The sequence below is a fragment of the Cololabis saira genome, chromosome 2, assembly GCF_033807715.1.
Source record: "Cololabis saira isolate AMF1-May2022 chromosome 2, fColSai1.1, whole genome shotgun sequence".
Lineage (NCBI taxonomy): Eukaryota > Metazoa > Chordata > Actinopteri > Beloniformes > Belonidae > Cololabis > Cololabis saira.
In genome coordinates, this window is record NC_084588.1 from 28,810,342 (window position 1) to 28,833,331 (window position 22,990).

The 22,990-nt window shown below is 39.3% G+C and overlaps 1 protein-coding gene across 1 annotated transcript; it reads right to left on the reverse strand.

Moving 5' to 3' along the window:
- Positions 1-1,752: 1,752 nt before the first annotated feature.
- On the reverse strand, positions 1,753-21,215 carry alx4a (ALX homeobox 4a). Its single transcript, XM_061742666.1, has 4 exons — positions 20,562-21,215; positions 10,211-10,530; positions 6,473-6,601; positions 1,753-4,493 (listed from the first exon to the last, which is right to left on the reverse strand). The coding sequence occupies exons 1-4, from the start codon at positions 20,911-20,913 to the stop codon at positions 4,173-4,175; spliced, it is 1,122 nt and encodes a 373-aa protein (XP_061598650.1). The 5' UTR covers positions 20,914-21,215; the 3' UTR covers positions 1,753-4,172.
- Positions 21,216-22,990: the final 1,775 nt, after the last annotated feature.

Consider the following 22,990-nt stretch of genomic DNA (forward strand, 5'->3'; position numbering starts at 1 on the left):
GCATGAGCAGAATCCCACTCTTAATCCAAAAGGCAGCTCAAAGCTACAAACACAACAACAAAGAAAAGAAACAAAAATTGAATATCAATACGACACAATGCCGGAAACAATTATTACATCACCAGATTTAAGAAAAGTGATGCACTCTTATACTTGATAAATTGAGTCAAAATAAAACAGAGCATCAAATCACTATAACTTTTCCAGGACTTTGATCCATTCTGCATGCACAACAATGCACGTGCACGAACACGCACACGCTTATCATATATTTACTCCTATATCGATTGCTTGACTTCAGTAGTATTAAAAATGAGAAAAGAGGGCAATGAATATGAATATGTATATGTATATATATATGTATATATATATATATATATATATATATATATATATATATATATATATATATATATATAAATAAAGCTACCTTGCATGTTAACAGTTTTAAAAAGAGTGCATCCGTGGTTTATGGAGGTGAAAGTAAGCCCATGCATCGAAAATGATGATGTGTTTTATGTAAACCTGAGAGACTGTGCCAGTATGGCTGCGTGCGCTAAGCAGAGAAACAATCTTCCTGTAGCCAACTGAAAGACAGGCGATCCTGTCCGTCCTGACACACAACACCGTGGCCAGCAGCCTCCACAGGCTCAGTGTTAATTAAAAAGCCTTCCTGGTCTGGCTGTGCCTTGGCCCTGCAGCTGAGGGGCTGCGGCTTTGGGCCGGTGGTCAGAGTGGAAGTTAGCGAAGGGAGAGGCACGGCGTAATGTGTGTGTGATAGCCGGGGGGGAAGTGGGGGTGAATCTTTGAAAGCAGAGACATGACAGCTGAGGGGGAAGCATGTGTGAGGCATGTTTGTTTTGCATTTACCCCCTGAGCACAGCTGTGTGCACTGTCCTTTTCCCAGAACACCGGAACACAGCAGACACCCTCGCGACCCACCCTCTGTCCAGCCTCTCAGCTGTAACACAGGGGGCCCCATGTTCGCTTTGGGAAGGATACCGTCATCGGCTCTGAGATTTGTCCCCTCTGCATACACATGCCTTGCATTTGGACTGGAAAGTGGATGTAGTTTGGAGAATCCGCTCAGCTGAAAGGTTACAGAGTCCAGCTTACTCTCTGTCACTGGAGTGGACCGTCATCAGTGAACAAGCAGTTTACCATCAGCATTTTGTAGGAGAATATCCTCAGAAAAATATGAGATATCTGGATAGGATCAGCTGACTTTTAACTGTATGTTCTTTCACCTTTCTTAAAAGTCACAAACATATTGTTGAAGCCCTGACAAAATGAATAAAAGCTTTGACTTTAATGGAGGCAGAGGAGTTACGTGTCTTTTTGGCATTTTACAAAACAGTGATCCTCTTTTAAAAAACAAAAATACATTAAAAAAGTTAGATAAGAAAACAAAATCTAATTAAGGTGGAGGCCAAGTATTTGTTCAGATTCTCCAGGATAAAGAATTACAATTTTACAATTTTAATTTTTGACCAATTGTACCTGGTGTTGGTTGGAGCTATTAAGCACCATACAATACCATTCAATTGTATAAAAATATTTCAAACATCAGATATGTTTCAGATATTAGTTATGTTAAACTGATTCATCCTCGCTGCATCCATAAAAAGATATTTCTTTTTGATTTAAAACAAACATAAAATGTACTTGAACAGAATTATTGGTGTCCTTCAAGTTAATTTCAGTTTAAACCCACAAAAAGTACATATTACTAAATGTTGATGAGACCTGAATTAACAAATACATTTGTTGAATAAGTGTTATTGCATTATTAAAGTTTGAATAGTTTTCTGTTTCTTTCTAAAAATGAAGCTCATAACAGAGTTGTTTCAAAATATCCGAAATAGTATCTTCAAAGAAACTCCAAAGCTCCAAAGGGTAAATTACATTCACGTAAGAGCTTAAGGGCTCATAAAACTCTGAAGCTCTTCCTAAGACGTAGCCCCAAGAATGACGTTAAGTGGTGGTGATTTCAGTCTGGACTATCCACTACACACTGATTCAAGAGGGGCTCTGTTTAAAAAATAAAAATAAAAAATGAGATACCGAATGTTTGATGAAGGTCTTGGATCTCTGATCACAAGACACACAAACAACAGCACAAAGGATGACTGGATGGGAAAAGATTAGCTGTTTAACGTTGACCTGGCCTAAATCCTATTGATAACCCTTTGAAGGAAAAACTAGAATGTGCCTTTCCAAAAAGGACTCTTGTAAGCCATTAAAACATCTTTAACAGAAAGCACCTGAAGAGAGACAAAAATTACGCTTCAAACTGGCTGAAGGATCTGCAGCAAAATGTTAGAACCAACCAGGAGCCTGTAACTCGGCTACCAGCCAGATGATCGGTGGCTTAAATCCGCATAGTCCAAATGTCAAAGTGTCATGGGAAAAGACACTGAACCCCACGTTACCTCTGATGCATTCATTTGTGTGTGATTGTGCAGAAAAAGCATTGCCCAGACTCATTAAATTAAACTGTAAATATATTCATGGACTAAAATAGTGCTGTGTGAATGTGAAGTTTTCTAGTTTTGTAGTTTGTAACTTATTTGCATCTTTTTCTGAAGATGTTTTATATTCTGTTCTCCATTCGTTGGCCACAGACCAGATGCTGGGTGGTAGGGGGGTTGGGAGGGCTTTTCTTTTCAGGATCATCTCCCTTCACTTGGGAGAATCGGTATGGGTTTTCTTTTTTCTTTTTTTTCTGAAGAGCCAAAAACTAACTGGCAAATCCTGATTCAGAAAACAATATCACATCACATATAAAGTAACGGTGTTGAAATTTGAATTTGTAATTGAATGGCTAAAAACCTGCAGTTGATCAATAAATGTGGGGACCTCAAAGCCGTGCGTCAGTCGACCATCTGACGGTAAAGATGTCAGTAAGAAATAATTAAAGTGTTTTTTTTTATTTTGTGGTACAATGAGACATCAGAGTGACTGAAGATGGAGATAAGAAAGAAGAAATAAATAAAATTAACATGTGTGTTGCTTCTTCTCGACTGAACCACTTTGACAGAAAAGTCAGCCATCTGAAATGTCCAGAATTCGCTGCTCAACACTGGCGTCTTTCCAAGGTTTAAAAAGGGTAAACACACATTAAGTAATGCCCAACAGTCTCGTGTGTTTCAAAGGAAGCTTCTGTGGGTTTTCTATGTTATTCCTGGCACTCTAACTGACAAGTAGGCACCTCTTTTCTCAAAGCCTGAGAGTCTAGAAATGGACGGGGTAGAGTTATGTGCACCTTTGGAGACGGTCCCCTTGAAAACAGGCCTGCGTGTGTTTGGAGAACGGCACTTCCAGGCTCTCCAGCCCAGAGAGCAGCAGACCTGCTGTGCTCCTCTCACACCTCTTCCTCCATCTCTTCCTGTCTCTGTGGGCATTTGCAGGACGGGTTAGTGCAGCAGGTGGATCTTTCAAACTGACCACATTTAAGCAAACCGCATTTAATCAACTTAACTTACATATGAGGGGAGAATCACTTCTACATTTTTGGTTCGCTAAAACACACTGGTTATTTTTATCATTTTTGTTGAAGTTGACCCATCTGCCAGATGGTTTTACTGAAGCTTTTCTATGTGCACGAGCATTAACTTCAGTTTAATGAGTAAATGTTGATAAAGATTGCTGTAGAAAAGCCTGTACATGGCACGAAACAGCTAAATGTTAACATCAGCTTTGTATAAGGATGCTTGCTGAGCTTTTTGTCAAATCAAAACCACCAAAAATGAATGGGAGTGAAAAAAAAAACAAACAATAACACTCTAAAATTTAAATAACAAAGTAAAAATAAAATAGCACCAAACTAAATCTGACACTGAAAGCACTGTACAAACAGAAATGTTTGGATTTGAGCAAATAAGTGCATGGATTTGGCTGAAATTCTTCAGATTTTCTTATTTTGCCTATCTTCATCACTACACTGCGTGTCCTGGTACAGAACAGCATCGCCTCCCAGCACGCTTACACACGGTGGTTGCTTTCTCCCCGGACAGGCGCTGGAAAATGGCATCACTCGTTTTTCTCAAATCTTTTTTTTTTTTTCATTATATAATTAATTCATTGCAGCATTTTTGAAGGTGTTGTCCCCCACCCTCCATGCTGGGGTAGCATCGCCATCTCAGGGGTCAGCAAGGTCCTCCATCAGCCCCTCATGTGGCCCAAGATATGGCCGCGCTGTGCTCCTTGGCTTTCATACGCAAAGCGGCAATACTGGAGGACTTGCGATCAGGGTCCATGTTGAGATCATAGGTGTTGATGCCCGCAGCCATACCAGGAGATCCGCCAAACAGGCTGCCCATGTGAGGCTGTCCCATGTGACCTCCAGGGCTTGGAACGCCCAGGAAATCAGACACCCCACTGGCAGAGTGGGGGTGAGGTGTCATACAGGGAGTCACGGTGTCGCAGGGGACAACACATCCCGGGACGGGAGACGCTGCACTGCCGCCACCGATCCAGGAGGGGTTCTGTATCTGAAACATTGTTGGGAGTTAATGTTGTGAAATGAACAATAAACACTTCCAAGAATTTTTTTTTGTCAGTCCATCCTGGCAAAAATGTAAATTTTTATTCCATCACAGTGCATTGGCACAGGAATGCTGCAGGAACGATGGTGGGCATTTCTGATGTCTTTGCACTAGCTACATAAGAAAGTAGGAACCTTTAACAGCGTCCTGCCTCCGTGTGTTTTCACTGGAAAATACTAGATGTGTAGCCACAATTTCATTGGGTGACACTTGGGTTGAGGCCTGTAAAGTTAATTGCAGCAATGCTTCCAACGCAACACAATGAACTTACATTACATCATGGGAACATTTGATGATACCTCATTCATAGTCAATTAACAGAAAAGCTGATGATGCTGCCAATGCGTATGTGTGACCAAGGGCTAGGTTAACACGTGTCTCTACTGTGGAACGCCTCATGTGATACATCCAGAAGTGTATTCGTTATTAAGGGAACATCCATTAACGATTTGACATAGTTATAAAATTACATAATGCTCTGAAAACATTGATTTCTCAAAGCATTATTTGCTTTGTATGTATTGAAAATTTTAGGCTATGCAAGCATCCCGTGCTAGCATATGCACAACTCAAATAACAAAAAGGCTTTTGAAAAAAAGTTCTTTGACTAAGTAGAGAAATTGCATAGGCTACAAATGTAGGCTTTAGTTTCTTAGCAACTAGTTAGCCTTAGCAATGTTGCCATCATCAGCGTTAGCATGGAGCCAAGCCATTTGTAACGTGATGTACTTCCTGACGCTGAACACTAGGTGGCATCTTCCATATTTAATACAGATTGATGGGACAAGTAGAAACGGAAACAGGCAAAACACTGAAGGTGTCATTAAAGTTTGTCCCCCCTTCCTTTACCTGAAACTAATGTTATGCCCTTACAGTTAAATAACAGCGTATCACACAATTATAGCTTATAGTATGTTATTATGCACTTAGTGTTGGTTTAACGTGCTTTTGCAGCATACACCAGCATCTTACTGCTCATTTACAAAGGGAAATCAGTATCTCATATATAAACCCCAATAAACCATGACCAGTTTTTGGAGTGATAAAATAAATGAACATAAAGTAATATTCTGTCGGATTGCATTTTAAATTCATTAAGATTAACAAAATCACTAGATTATGTGCACAAACATTGGTTGTGGTCATTTCCTTGTGTGAAGGCAGTCCTGGAGAGATAAATCTACCCTCAAAAACGTTTTTCTTGGCATGTTTTTCTGTGTAGCAATCATCTCCACCCATGGTTTCAGTAAAGGGTGTGAGGGGGCACAATTTATCATAAAGGTTTTTATGCCAATATTCACTCTATTACATTACATTACATCACATTGGCTATTAATCACTGATATTTGATATAAGTTATTTACTAGAACTATAATTTACAAATTTAGTACATGCAACCAGTCAGGCTTAGCTTAACTCTAAACTCAACAAGTTACTTGTGCTACTCTATCACCAAACAAATCTAACTGTAATGTGCCCGCAGATAGTTTTTTTTTCAGAAAAGATTAGTGCTTTGCTTTCTTCCTGATTTAAAGATAATGTATTATTCACAATAAAGTTTTATTAAATCAGAGACTGGAAAAAATGAGACAAGTTACATGTTAAAGTGTGGCTGACTGGAAAGTTTAGGACAATTTCCATATTATATCCAGGTCACATAAGTGATTACCAATTATGTCAATTTTCAAAGAAAATATCAAGAAAAATAAATTACTTTTGAACTTGAATTGGATCATTTTGAACAAAGGATCCAATTTCTTTTCTTTACGATAATTTCTTTTTTTAACAGACTAAATTGTTTTCAGGCTGTCCGTAGTTCAAAGACTTAAGTCGTGGTAAAAGCAGTACAAAAATCATCCCTTTAAGCTGAATAACCGTGTTTGGGTTTTGGAGGTTGAGTCACATGAGAAGTTGTGATTCTGTACCTGTGCATAGTTCTCAGGACGTGCTAGTAGAGGCAGCTCGTAGGCAGTAGAGAAGTGTGTTCGGACCTGCTGCATCTGGCCAAAACGCTCCCTCTTTCTCCATTTCGCTCGCCGGTTCTGGAACCACACCTGCAAGATGAAATTGACCCATTGTCATAAAACTAACAGCAGCGTCTTACATTTCATCTGACAGAGCAAGGCAGCAGTCGTCCATTCATGAGAAACAGCGGCTGCAGTCAAGGTGAGGCTGAAATATCAGAAGCAGGAAGATGGTGTGACCCAAACCCTCAACACGATTTTCCCCTTAAATCTAAAGGAAATACCCTTCAGAAGATACAGATCTAAGTTTCTGTTTCAAGTGGAAAAATGTGAGCGTGAGCATATGTGGCAGTTCTGCCACAAGAATAATATCTACAGATCACAAAAAGCAGGCGTGCAATTCAGAGGCAACTAAAGATGTGTAAATGCACTTGAAATGAGGGGACTAAGAGGAATCAGCCTACAAGAAGTGTGCCAATGACCTGATTACCTTACCGTACCTTTGTTTATTTGTTGTCCGTCCAAAAAAGCTTTTTTTGTTGTTTTTTTTACATCTAAATCTGGCAATTTTGGTAAAAAAAAAAAAGGAAAACCAAGCATTCATACATCCATTACTACTTTCAATATCATTTTTCTTGTAATCAAAATTCAAGATGTAAAATTAAAGATTTAAGTTACGGTTTGCAACTTTGACTCATAATGGCACAAATTAAGCTAGAAAAATCTTTCTACCTGGCTTTTTTCTAATATGATGTGTCCACCCTTCGCTCAGATGCTTTGCTAAAAGGCCAGTGGGGGAAATTAAAAAGTGAGATAGGATTATAACTGAGGTTTGTTTGCTTTTTCCCTTTTAATTTCCTGAAGCCTAAAACTTCTTTGAGCTTTGAGACACTGTCTCCATCTAAATTAAAGAAGTACACAGATCCGTGGAAATAATCCTTCCCTCCTTGATGTTTTCATATATCTTCTTTTGTGATCAGGGTCTCCAACCCCATACAAGATACTTCTCTGTAAAAAAAAAATGATTAAAAATCTTTTTTATGATGGAAACGACTCTGATAATCATACATTATTTAAGTGTTTATCAGTTTCTTCCCATCATACTACCATCACCGGCAGCTCTCACCAGCGAAGCCTCTGCCCTGTGCCAAGTTTGTCCAGGTCTGTTGGCTATTACACATGGACAACATATTTTTGCATTGCACACACTGCTCTCTGACAGTAATTGGTAAAGACCTTGACAGCTTAAGTAGCTGGTAGACTTTCAATGAGGCTTTATTTATGCTACAGCCCCAAAGAGAAAGAGCAGAGAAATGCCAAACTGGCCCCAGCAGGAGAGCCGCGCAGGGCCGAAAACACTTTGAAGTGAGAGAGTGGCTCAGAGGATTGATAGTTCACCTCTGCTGTCACTCATTTCAGGCTCCATACCAAGTCAAAAGAAATCCAAAGCTGAGGCTGGCTTCAGTTTTCCAACACCCCCAAAGCACTAATAATATAACCGAAACACCTCAGACAAGTTTTGATGTTCAGTATATGTGAATTTGTTCTTTTTAACTGCATAATAATTCACTGCGTAACCTCTAATCTCAGACCAACAAAGACTGACAGTTACAAGGGGAGACAATTTGAAAAAAACAAAACCATTCTGCTACAGGCAGAGCTCAGTTAGTCAAGTGTCTTCAAGGTTCCCCTGGTTGGTCAAAGTCCTGTAGGAAAGGAGACCATGAACTTACAAGGGACTCCAACCCTGTCTTATGTAAGACAGATTCAACCATCTCACATAGTTGTTGCAACCCAGTGTTTGAAAGACTTTGCAAATCTTGTGTCACGTGCATTTCATAAACAGGCTGTGATGTAATGCATATACGCCTCATTTAATGAGTCTCCGCTCACATGTAAGATGATAATTTATTTATACTTAGATACTTAAAGGACGACTGTCACTAATTTCACGTCCCCTTAGTGACACAAGTCATGTCACGTTAAAACAACATAAAACTAGACATTTCTCGGCTCACGTTGCATTCCTGCAGATCGGCACTGATCATCTGCTTGCTTCCTCTGCCTCTCCGCGGGTCAGATCAGCTTTTCATCTTTCATACATAAACTGAAATGGACACCTGTGTTTTTTTTTTGGAGTGAACTCCACATTGGATGGTATCTTGGCTCTCTGGACTATCAGAACAGCAAATCTGGGAGATGTGATGCTACTGAAACTCTTGACCCTTGGCCCCTGACCTTTCCGTGTAGTGTGTAGGACTCAAGATCTGAACTCAACCTTTTCCTTTGAAACCCTGAGACTGAAAAAGCAAACAACCCTGGGCCCTGATGTTGTTCAAATGAAAGTCTGCTGTTTTTTTTCTTCTTTTTTTTGTTGGAGAACCACTAGACAATGAAGTTACACTACTATCAGGTCTTTGTAACAAAGCAGAAATGCATGCAATTTTAAACGCAAGCTTTTCATCAGCAGTGAATCCTTTTTTTTTAATGTTCTTTTCTCTCCAGATGCCTAACTGATGAGCTGTAAGCCCTTCCTTTTGCGTGTGAATGAGTTGAATAAAGCACAGAACCCATTCACTGACTGACATAGTATCTCTTGTCTTTTATCTTTTTAACTTGAGTGTTTAAGAGGACCGCTGGGAGAGCTGACGGCTGTAAAGCTGCATCCATCTGAGGCAGGCAGGTCTGTGATAGTACGAGCAGCAGAGCAGCATACCTTCACAGAATCGGGATGAGTTATAACCCTGTGGCCGCACACACTTCCTGTATTTCCTGCCCACCGTTCCAGCTCGTCATGTTGAAGTTTGGTTTTAATAGAGCTCTTATCCCACCCTATGTAAACCACTGACACACATCAAAAAATGCTGCCAGAGTATTGGAGCTATTGTTTTAGAAAAGATCTGGGAGCCGTCTACTAGGAAATAGGCCCGGAATATCCGTCACCAGCTTAATCAAAACCCACGGGAAAGGCTTCACACCTACCCAGGAGACCACAGCAGGGACACATTCTTGTCTGAACGGGATGTTAATGAAAGGAAAACACAGAAAATCCAGGGGCTTTGGTTGCCGTCCATATCCACCACACAGAGGCATGGCACATAACGTGGTGGAGGTTTCCTTCTCTGCTCATTGATGTTGGAATGCATCACAGCAGTCGGTCATGACGGGTTCGTATGTTAGTGTGGTAGAAGGTTATAGGGACGCTCCGTACCTCGGCCCAGACTGACACTGACAGAAATGAACGGTCAGATTCTGGAAAACTGGCATGTAAAAGTGCAAAAGAAGAAGTCACTGAGACAATCGCAACTAAAAACGCAGCAGAGTCATGTGCTGATGAAAGTCTGCACTCCTTAAACTCCACATATGAGGCCCAGGCAGCTCAAACCTCAGCCCCCTGGGCCCCCTGGCCTCTGTTACCTCCCACTCCCCCACTCTCTCCCCTGACTCCCACATTACTAGATAAATCTCTCATGTCGTTCTGTGAGTGACGTTATCTCTGCAGAGCTGCAGATGCTGAAGGATCCATGAGGGGGTTTTGTTTAAATCCTGTTCTGCTGTGACAAGGAGTTGCTTTTTAACATATTGATAGTACGGGCCAATAGTTGCTGCCCGCATTGTCAACTTTATTGGAAAATGTTGAACGGTGTTTCATGAAATCCCTGCAAATACAGTTGATTGTTTTTAGTTTAGCCGGATTACCTGCACACGAGCTTCAGTCAGATCAGTCCTCAGTGCCAGCTGCTCTCGGGCATACACGTCAGGATAGTGCGTCTTCTGGAAAACTTTCTCCAGCTCTTCCAGCTGGTAGCTTGTGAAGGTGGTGCGGTTGCGTCTCTTCTTGCCTTTGTTGCTCTCACTGCCGTCAGCCTTGTCCAGCGAGCTGGCTAAGTCGGTGCCCGACGGCCTGTCAGAGGCCGTCTTCACTCCTTGATCTTTCACAGACAGGTATCTGGTGTCCATTCCAGGTGGGTCAGAGTCTGGCGCCAAATCAGAATCTGTCAGACGTGAACTGTCTTTACCTGCAGAGACAGAATAAACACAAAAAAAAAGATATTAGCTTCAAGATAGCTCTGATTTTCAGCTGCCTAGTACATGGATGCAAATACCATCTCTATTGAGCCTCTGCTGATTCCCATCCAGCCCAATTTTCACAAAATGTAATTCCACTGCTCTCATTCCCATGTTTCCTGTCTATCCCTATTACTTATATTCGCTAAACACAGGACACCAAACCTCTTGTATCTATTTCTGGCTCCTTCAGAAAAGCATTAAAGCTTGCCTTTTGCAGTATTTGTTTTCATTGGATACTGAAAAATGTATCTATAAAGCTTCTTGTTTCTGAGTCTAAGTTGCACTGAATGGATCTGAGACCTACTCGGAAACTTTTCTGTGGGAAATTAACATGGTTTTATCAGATGCATCTAAAGGCAAACAAACGGGGGGGGGTGGTGCATAAAACTAAAGCCTCTGTTGTGCTGAGCTTCAAAATTCGGCCCCTAGCCTCTGGTAGTGTCTTCATTTGTGGGATCAATATTGTAATTCATGAGGTTTGATAGGGTGGAACAAAGGGATTTCTTGCTTTAAGTGAAAAAATTCTGCGGTGAAATTTGTTGATGTGCAGTGCTGAGTGTGTTGGTCTCTGGATGTATAAGTGGCTGCTTACAGAATCCAGTTGTGGTTCGTAAATCATCCTGTGATGTGTGGGGGTACAGACACCAAATGAAAGTTGCACTTCTTTTTTCAGCAGACAATCCCCCACCAAAAAGCCTCCTCCGCTCATACGCACACACATAAACACCAACCTCCCCCTCGCTTCCACTCAGATGCTGTTTATCCGTCTGGCATTTGTTTGGAGTCTATCGTGTGGCTGCAGAGTCACCTGGCAGCAAGATCGCCACAATTAAATTGCTACGGAGTAGTTTCCAGCCATGCAAAAGAGATAAAAATACCTCTTTCCCTTTCTATCACACACACACACACACACACACACACACACACACACACACACACACACACACACACACACACACACACACACACACACACACACACACACACACAGCTTCACCGTGGCTGCAGTTCAGCTGTAAAACCCCAGGCAGCTCTCTGATCATAACTTTCCACAGCCCCGTCTCTGCCAGTGTTCTTGTCTCAGCTCTCCTTTCACCCCCGCTGCTGCATCCTTCTGAACTAACAGCCTGTAAACACCAGTCTTCATTAATGCACATTCACTCCAAACTATCCCTCTACGTGTGAGAGTAGTCTGTGAGAGTAGTGTCGCTCACTTTGCTAACTCCCTTCACTTTCCTGTTCAAAGATGCATTCTGATCTGAGGTGATGTTCAAGAGTAATGACATCTCGGCTTATACGACGGTATACGATGGTTCGCCAGGTTCGAACCAGGACGTGTGTGTTCATATTCCTTTTTACAGTAAAGCACTACAGACATCTTCAATACACGTAGTGACCCTGAATGCACCACCTAGCTGCTTGATGCACTTCAAGGTGAGGTGGATGGACAACTTGTCAGTTGATTAAGTGTATCTTTACACTTTACTATATTCATCTCTACTGCAGATGCTGGTATTATCAGTGGATTACCTGATCTCTCATGTGCATACAACACATAAATCAAGTTATATGTTTCACCAGACTTGCTTCTATTATTTATGTGCACATGTTTTTTCTATTTGTATCATCTATTTTTTTTATAACTCCATAGCTTACCTAAATTTGATTTTATTATACAACTTTTCACTCCGGTTTTTCACTCATATACAACCCTATTGATGACATCCTTTTCTTCTGAGCTATATAAGCATTAACCAAATAAGATTTCCTTTTTGGTTCTATAATTTTTTCTAGAGACCATGGATGGTGGCTGTTTCGGATAGCTGAAATGTCATTATATAAAAGAGATTGCCTTTGGTGTATGAAAAATGAAACATTATTTCCGACATACTGATGTCAGTACTGCATTATTAAAGGCCCTTTATGGATTTATTAAGAACACATTTCTGAAAGATGTGCTCTTTGAGGTCATTTTCTGTAAACTATTTAAATGCCAGTGCTATAACAACATCCTGCTGTCCATACTAATACCAAAATAGTACATAATAATCCTTGCTGTCAAATGTTTTCTATGTGAGAAATAGATGAATCTTTGATACATTAGGGTCTTAAACCTGCGATGTAATCTTGTATTTGAAGCATGTGACATATATAGATATTTGTTGCAATATAAATTGAAGTGAATTGAAAATAATTTAAGTAGTTTAATGAGCATAAACATAGAGGCAAATTACAAAGTGGAAACCCGCACTCAGCACCCATTACTCTATAACATTTGGCACATTTCTGAAAATACTGAATGAAACAGAATTTTGATGGCCAAATCTGGAGATGAAACGCAGACCGCGTTTTTATCAACTCCAATGAAAAACCTTGCTCAAGAAAACTGCGCCTTAAGAAGCATCGTTAGACTAAACGTGTTGCACTATTTTTGCTTTATGTTTTTAGACCTTCCAAGATGAGAGCAAAGCCTTTCTCGTTATCCAAGCTGGATTTTACATCATGGTACTTGATCAATAGAAAGTAGCCCTGATGCATGTCATCACAACATGATCCCCTGAAGTTCAGGTTCCTCTCCCCAGGAGATTGGAACATGGACTTGTGGTGTTCATGAGTAACACATCCTGTTGTACTGGATGGGGGCAAATGTGTTTCATCCCACCACAAATATCATAGTTATTTAATCATATTTCGCTGGCCAGCACCAGCAGTCCTCATGAAGCACAAGCTCGCAAGCTGCCTGAAATCACGAGGCCTCTCGTGATCAAAGGCAGTTGTTTAGCTTGCATTACTGATGTTTTTTTGGCAGAAGCAGGATATTGTGACAGTCTCCTGCTTTTTGTTTTTGCAATCTGCTGTAGTGGTGAGGCTCTCAAACACTGCTTAAGGTGAATGCCATTGGACCCCCTCCTGGAAGGAACGCCATGTGTGTGAAGGCCCTAACAAAGGCTTACTTTAGAAAAAAAAAAGTAAAATGTTTGTGAGTATAGTTGCATTTTCCTTTCAGTACACAAGAGTTATCGATTTCATTTCAGCGAACACTTGCACGTCTGCCTTTAGCTTTGCGCAGTTGAAAACACTATGGTGCCATGCTATGCTGAAATGTCTTTAGTTGCACCAAAAAGTGTTTTACTTTTCATTGGATCCAACTGTCAGCATGTGATCTATTTGCAGAATGAAGAGAGACATGTCTGCAGCTCTGCGTGAGCACAGAAAGTTCTCCAGAAAATGGTTGGACAGAAAGTGTAAAGAAGAACTGGAACACCTGGTTGTGGTGTACAACTCTGTGTTTACACATGCAACAATTTCATATGTATTCATACAATGACATTCACTCACGGTGCCGCACGTACTTAATTTTGTGTGGGCATGTGGATATCAGTGCTAAACCTTTCGTGGGCCAGACGGTCAGCGCAGTCGGACAGCTTTAACTGCTGCACAGTTGAAAATAAGGGAGCAACATCAAAGTATAATTTAAATGGCCATAAAGCGACAGGGCACCTTCCTCGCCTCTTTATTGACTGGGATGACTGGGGTCAGCTCACTGTGTTAAGAGGAAACACTATAAATTACACACCACACAGTGACCGAGCGTGATTAACAACGTGTCGGTCCAGTTGCAAAAGAAATATCTGTAGTTGAAGGAGAGAGAAAAGAAAGGTGATGGAAAGCAGAGAGCAGGTAAAGTAATCACCAAGTGTTTTTTTCCTGCATCATCCATCTAGGATGGGGGTGGGAGTGAGCGTATTGATTGGCTGCAACGAAAGAACCAGTGTAATGATGATTGGAGTGTTGTTTTGTTTTTGCATTATGTGTGTCACTCCATACGTCCGCCTAAAATCCCAAACAAGATCACAAACAGACTCAAATCAGCGGGGAAGGTCTATAGAACACGTTCACCTTCAGACGGTGAAAAAAAGAGAAGAGAGAAAGAGAAATAAATCTAAGTACTATGCTGTTTTCACCAATTACTTCACAAGATCCCTGAACTAGATTAAGATGTAATAGTTGAAATAGTTCATAAGCAGCTTAAAAGTCCATGTGATCAAAGCCATGAGGTGGTGGTGGCATATTATTATTATTATTATTATTATTATTATTATTATTATTATTATTATTATTATTATTATTATTATTATTATTATTATTATTATTATTATTATTATTATTATTATTATTATTATTATTATTATTATTATTATTATTATTATTATTATTATGTGTATCAAAGCATTTTCATACTGAAAAATAATCACATTTTAAACCTGCAATTTTTTTGGCCACTTGGGAGTAGATTGCACAAGGAAAAAGAAATACAAACAAACGAAAACAACAAAAAACAATACCCTCTGCTCCATTGTACAAATGTTTATGACAAATTTACAATTAGACATGTGCAGGGAAGATTACCATTTAGCCGAGTTTTAAGTATTTAACGAATGGAAGAATAACTTTTTTTTTTTTTGTTTGTTTCTATACCAGCTTTTCTTATAAGGTGTAACGCTCCTTGGCTGCTGCAGCACAAATGTCAAGATCTGGACCAGATCACTGATCAGTTAACTAATTACATAGGTCAAAGTTTTCAAATATACACATTATTTGTGTTTGTTGTTAATTTTAAAATATCCATAATCAAAGCTCACAGTAGATCTCCCGCTTCTGTCAAAAACACCACTTTATCCGGCTCTTTGTTAAAATCTGACCTTGTATCTTTTAGAAGTATAAATAATAATAATAATTGAGTCCTTTGATATGAAAAGCCTATTTTTTGATGCAGGGGCAGGTTTGCCAGTCAAAATGTATTGAGACAGTAAACACACACACACACTCACACACACACACACACTCACACACACACACACACACACACACACACACACACACACACACACACACACACACACACACACACACACACACACACACACACACACACACACACACACACACACACACCCTATGTCATTTGACACAACGCATGTTACTCTGCTGTGATCCGAGAAAAATTGCATGTTTTACGGAGCTTGACGAAATATCATTTTTGTATTTTCATTCAATTTAAATTACACAAAATTTTTATTCTACTGAATTATCAGAGCCATGACACAAAACTAAAATGATAGAAAAATAAAAAATATAAAAATTTGTCACTATCACATTCTCTCAGGTTTTCTTTTCTCTCTTCTCTTTTTTGGAGCAAAGGAGAATTTATAACGTCTTGTGGTTTTGTTCTACGACCAACAACATAAGAGTTTGCAAGTAAAATAAGAGTTCAAAAGGTTATGAAATCTCACTAAGGAACATATGCAATGACATTTTCCCATCAAGAACATTCAGGGACGGAGAATATAAATATTTAAAAATAGCTTGAGAGCACAAAATGCGGCCAGTTTCCACCAGCAAACTTACTGAAGACGTCAGTCCCAACAGTGTACCATGGAACAACAGCCATAGTCTCTGAGTTTCACAGAAAAAAAAGAAAAAGAAAAGCTATTTATCCAACAACATCTGAAAATCCCATCTTATTTAATGAGCCTGTGTTTAAAACCTAACTGATGGAAATACAATCAGCCGTTACAGTCCTGATACATCCAAAGAAAGGTCTTACAGAGAAGGGTGGGTTTTGTAGAGTGAATTAGTTTGGGATTCAGCGCACATTTATAACATACTCGTTTAGTACATATAGGATAGTGAAATAAATTTAAATCATTAAACAGATGAAAGATCTCAAGCCAAACTGAAGTCGACAAAAAGTTTAAAACCTGCAATCAATTAAACAGGTAACACATAACCTTGCAGAAACCAAGATAAAAACAAACAGAGTGTTAGTACTGACACATTTTTATTCTTCATAAAATAATTATACTAAGAATAATACTGTAAAGATACCGCCAACCATATCTTTAGAAACCTTTCAAAATTTGATATGTAAATTTAAATCTCTGTTAATATAAAAGTGACCAGTAAAACATTTTTTTTTTATCCTTTTACGTCTCAAAAACAATAATATAAAAAAAAGCTCTTCTAAGCTGATATGTGGGGTTCATGCATCCACGGTTCTCTGAGTGTTCAGTTCAAATGAAACTGTGACAAAAAGACCAAAGGAAGTCCTGGACTTCATGAGCCTTTTTTGCCTGCCTGCACTCGCTTGGCCGTGCAAACTGAGCCTAATGTAAATTACCCTGCCAAACTTGAACCTAAGTGGTAAAATGATCCTGAGTCCTTGTCACCTCCACTCATGTCATTGACTTGCTGAAGTGTGCCTTGGTTGTCTAGGCTGCATGGCTGGTTCCCATTACTCCCTGTTCCAACCAGTCTGTACAGACGGCCATTATCAGAGGCTGGGATGGCTGGGGAGGGTCACAAAAGGTGATGGGAGGGGGAAAAAAAACGGTAAAGAGTGACAAAACACCTGAGTGTTGATTCTGTACTATAGATAACTTATTTACCTGTCCCTGCAGGATATCACATATGGATCACTTCAATAGGACCAAACATCGACATCTTATGTCTTCAAATTGAAGACATAAGATTGTGCAAGTTATAAGAGATGCAATCATCTTATTAAACTGCCTCCAATCCAACACTCATGTAGCAACAAAGTGACTCACTTTGTTTTCTTGGTGCAGTCAAACATGAGACCAACCCCAAATGTTGCAAAGGGCTGTGCTTTGACACCAGAAGGTTTCGAAAGGGGGTTTCAAATTGATTTTCTCTGCTGTGCGCACGCAGGAAGACTCACCCTTTTTCTCCAAACAGATGAGGGGTAGGGAAACCCAGCTAAAGGTCAGAGCCTTCAGACACCAAGAGAAACACAGATACATCAAAAGAGGAGGTTTCTGGAGGGTCACAAAGACATGTATAGGTGGCTGCTTCAGGACCACTGAGGGACTGGTTGAACTTCCCCCAGGGGCCTTTTTTTTTAATCATGATGTGCTTCCACAGTTTGACATGTTTTGGAAATTAAATAAAGCGAGGGCTTCCATTGTAAGTAAATTGTATTTGTTCGGAGGGAATTTTTGCCATGTAAAGCTTCATAACGTCTGTGGACTGCTTGTATTTCTTGACAAACGTGTTATCTGTTAAAAAATTAAATACAGGGATTTTACTCAGATTACAGCATTTTTCTTTGACCTTCATCAACAGAAAGGCTCTGAACACTCCTCCCACTGTGCTTGTTCTTTTTTTTTTTCCAGCCTCATTGCTCGCTCTGCTCTTTCTAAAACATTTTCTTTCATTTTCAGTCAGTCTGTCAGCTCTCATCATCACCTCGAAGTTGTCCACTCTCCAACAGCCACCTTGTTGATTTCATGCGGCAGAGTGATTGGCAGTATGCTGAGTGTAAACATGTTTGCAGTGACTCTGTGTAAATGTTTATTAGACCATTCTGTTTTCCATCTGCCAAATAAATGCCTCAATTGCAGCTGACAGCTTCAGCTTCAGACAGCTCTGAAACCAGCCTTCACAACACCTCTGACTGATCTGATCAGGCTGCAAATTACGGCAGCACAGCAAATATCTGATCATTTAAAACTGCCTCTTTGACACAGTAAAATACAGTTTTGATAACAGAAATGAACCAAAACTCCTCGTGCATTTTCCAATAAAAGCAGCAGGGATATCATTAATTATCTCCCCTCTTATAGCCCCTTCAGAATATTTAGTTGCCTTCAATCTGTGTCCAGTCAGTCAGCGTAATAGGAGTCAGCCAAACCCTTCAGTCAGTCCTGATCTCAAGCAAAGCAGGCCACAAGCTCACGACTTTCAGTTGCCTCTGTAAAGTTATTATCTGCAGAAACTCTTTTTCGAGGGCTATTTGGTTATATATGGGCCATGTCACTGAGAGCAGGGAAATAAAAGCAAACAAAGACGCTTGACATCTGAGTTGTTTTAATGGGAGAGCTCTTGTCTGTAAATTAATTTTTTTTCCTGACGGTTTCACTGTCAATTGGCCTGTAAGCCTCTTTTTTGGCATAGCAAGAATGAAAACCTGACATTTTCAATTGAAAAGTCTAGCCCTGGTGCTAAAATAATAATAATGGTAATAAAATAAAATAAGATAATAGAACAATTAGGTGAAAGTTGGTTTGTAAAAGGGAATATGTGTTATTTAACGTTTTCCAAATAGCCTTACATAACCTTTTATGTTAAATGGTCTTTAAAAATAAATAAATGACCATTAAAACTATAATAAAATAAATCCAATGAATAAAAATGTTACAAATAAACTAAACAATTTGTTACAGTTCTTTTCTTCTTGCGTATTAATTCTGTTTTTTCTTTCTTCTATTGTTACTCCCAGGCCCAGCAAAGTAGAATATGCTTTAGTCAGTAGTAATTGTGGCTGCATTTTATTTGATCTCGGATCTATGACAGGGTTAATAGGGAATAAAAACTTAACGCGCTCGTTTTGAAAAAGATTGATCCCAGCTTTGACATTATGGAGCCATAAACTGGTGTCCAGAGGGCTGATCTCCAGGAACTGACTAAACATCGTTAAACGAGTCTTCAAACTCAGAACTTTTCTGACGGACAAGCAGCTCTGAGACTAAAACTCAAGCCTCTATTCGTCTTGTCTTTTCTTTTTGTTTTAAATTGTACGACAGCATGTATTGATAATTTCAGTATATTTGAAAAAATGTTTTTTTTTTTTTTCATGTATCGATGTATTTATTTTTCAGTAAATTCCGCCCATTTATCTCCCTACAATAATGGTGATGTAGTGCATATAACACCAGAACTGCATAAGCCTTGGCTTCGGCAACTTCTTTTATTTTTATTTAACTTTTTATGATTTAAAATTTGGAAAAACGCGCATTCGTGTTTGATGGTGATGATGATGATGATAATAATAATAATAATAATAATAATAATAATAATAATAATAATAATAATAATAATAATAATAATAATAATAATAATAATAATAATAATAATAATAATAATAATAATAATAATAATAATAAAAACACGGATTATTATAATAATAATAAGTATTATTATTAACTCTACTCTAAATGAAAGTGACACATAGCCATTAAGGAGGTTGATATTTGTATTAATACTAAAAGCGCTTTAAAGACGGGGGGAAAAGTGAAATAACGTTTCAAAGGCTGGCCGCAAACCTTACAAGGGTCAAAGTTTCATTCACACCCTCATCATTCACCAATTACAGAAGCAATTAAACCTAATTGGATCCAAACAGGCAGCGCAGTGAAATGAAAATATTATCAGTTTGGAGCTCACTATTTGTGCCATCTGGAAAGCTGTTAATTCAATTGTCCGACTCAACTCCGATGTTGAGGATTGTAATGCAGATTATCGCATTAAATGCGCTCTAATTTAATTTTGATGCCCAAAGAGACAATTTGATAGCCGGGATGATTATTCCTCTTCTTGACCCTGCAGCGCACACAACTGCAGGGCCGCGTCTCTGCGAGCTGGGATGCTGCTGCTGTGGAAAAACGCGTGCTGGTCACTTGCTGGGGACTTTTGGAGATGCAGAGAAAAGGAATTTCATTTGTAAAAGTGGTTTTGGACAAGTGGCTTTATGAACCAAGACAGGGAAGAAAAGGACCCCGATCACTGCTTATCTGTCAGTCCACTGTTGCGCATTTTGCCTATACCTGCGATCAAATCTCCCACATGAGAGGATTTTAAATGATTAATTACACGAAGGGTTTAGATAATACTTATTATATAATACGAATCAAGGGCGCGCTTGGCTCTGAGAAAAAAAACATCCTGATTCAGTGCAGTGAATGGAAAATATTAGTTTAGTTTAGTTTAGTTTAAGTTTATTTCAGTCATATATACCTTTCAAGGCAACAAGAAAGAGATAGTTTTTTTTTTTTTTACAACTTGACTGAAAAAGGCTCAGGCAGAAGCAGAGCTTATTAATTCAAATGGTTTAGGGGAAAAAAAGAAGATGCAAACACTTTATTTCACCTCGCTTCGTTTTAAATTGTCCCCCACTCACCGTAGGATGGGATGAGCGCTCCGTTGTGTCCTCTGTCCTGGTGCAGTTTGTCCTCCTGCGGGGGAGTTTTGCAAGAAGACCTCTGCATGAAGAGGTGGTATTTGCTGAAAGAGCCTTGCCCAGCTGCGGCCGCATCCAATGACTGGCACTCCTGCTGGAAGGGGCTCCGGGACTTTTCTCCGTAACCCTGACCTTTGTCGGGCAGGAAGGCAGTGGGGCTGTATTTGGTGTCAGTAGCTGAGAACGTCCTGAAGTGGTCCGGCTGGTGATCCCTACCTTGCGCAGCAGAGGGGCTATAATATGAATCCATGGATGTCATATCGCCGTATGAAACGCAGGTCTCGCCGTTCATGCCTAAAAAAAGAGTCAAGGGGAGAGCAAGTCCAAACTTCTTTTTTTTTCTCTCTCCCTCTCTCCCTCCCTATCTCTCTTTTTGGAAAAGGAAGCACAGGAACCCCTTTCTCTCCTTCTACCTCATGCAGACGCACACACACACACAGACAGACACAGACACACGCACGCACAGCCTGCAGCCCGCAGCAAACACCGCAGCTGGGTTTGGTTATAAAACGATTCAGATCTTTTCCAGGAACCACTGCCGTTGACCAAACACTCCGAGCTCCCCTCAGGTTTGAGGAGAGTTACACAAACCCGTCTTTCCTCAGAGGATGGGACCCAGATCTCCTGGCTTTCAGGACCTCTCCCAAGTGATTATGCTGATGACATAAACGAGTTAGGTCGCTTATTTGCTTGAAAGAAGGAGGGGAAAAAAAAGAAGCTTGCAAAAAAACGGGGCGGGGGGCTCAACTCATGACATTAATGAGCCCTGGATATGAATGAAAGCTGTGAGTGACGGCGCTGGGGCGGAGAGGGCACGATTTTACGCTTCATTCGCAATGGTTCATCAAGGGCAGATCATCCAGACTCAAGCCATCGCGTTTTCATCCAAGTATGGCTTCTGAATGAAACTATGTTTAAACGTTTCAAGGGGCTTTTTTTCATGCAATAATTATCCCCTTGAAATTATTTTTTAAGAGTCATGTTCATCTTTATTTCAGCCATAAAACGCTTTGATTATTCAAAAAAGAAAAAGCGTTTTAAGAAAGGATTATTACATTAAAAATCTATTCTGAAACTTTTACTTAAGAAAAGTAAAATGCGCAGTTCTATAATAATTAAAATGTTGATGGATAATGGGCTTGTGTTATTTTATTTGTAAAACCATAAGCTCATCTGTCTATCTCAAGGTTCATTTTAATTCAGAAAACTACACCCTCCTTTTGCTGACTGTAAAAATTGTCTCATGATCACCCTGCGATGATAATCTGCGAGACATTGCACAGTAAACATGGTTTTGCTGCTCGGCCCAACGGCCGCATATCATCTTTACACCATTAATAATCATTTGTAAAGGCTGTTTTCGTGTGTTGCGCCGCCAAAACCCGCACTCTCTGTGGTGGTGCAGAGCTCAAATCTTTTTTGGGGGGGATAAAGCTCTCTGACGGTTGCAGATCTCTGCGTAGCCTACATGGAAGTATAAAACTGTCAGAGTTTTATTACAAGGCATGACCTTAGATTAATATATACCACTAGAGCAATTTCTGCCTGAATTTGTGAGCATTATTGCAATAATCTATAAACAATTTTAAGAGTTAATTCGTTTAGATGAACGGAAATCTCATCATTTTTTCCCTGAGAGCTATACAGTAGCTCTGTAATAGCAACAATAACTATACGACACATGGGTTTATTTTTACTTGTTACACCATTACACAGTAAATATATTCATTGTACCCATTAAAAATTCACAGAAGCCTATCTTTTTCTTTGAATATGAATTAATTGCATTAAAATTGTATAACAAAGAAAGAAAGAAAGAAAGAAAGAAAGAAAGAAAGAAAGAAAGAAAGAAAGAAAGAAAGAAAGAAAGAAAGAAAGAAAGAAAGAAAGAAAGAAAGAAAGAAAGAAAGAAAGAAAGAAAGAAAGAAAGAAAGAAAGAAAGAACCAGCCATGCTGCACAAGGATGACAGAGAAGATGAAAGGAAATATACTTCTCTGTTAGATGTTATTTGTACATATGGACCTACAGACTTATATACTGTCAGTGTCAAAGTAAGTTGTATGCCTATATATATATATATACATATATATATATATATATATATATATATATATATATATATATATATATATATATATATATATGAAAAACGGAATATAGACATTTATAATATAATAAAAAACATTTTCCTTCTGATTTGCAAAGAAAATTTTGAAAATGTAAAAAAGAGCATGAGTAATTGTAACTGTACACAGTCAAACACAGACTGATGCCATTTGCTCTATCCTGCTTCTCTGTCAGGATGAACCCTTCCACCTATTTTTTTGTTTTGAGAAAAAATTGAAAAGATTGAACATAGTCAGAGAGC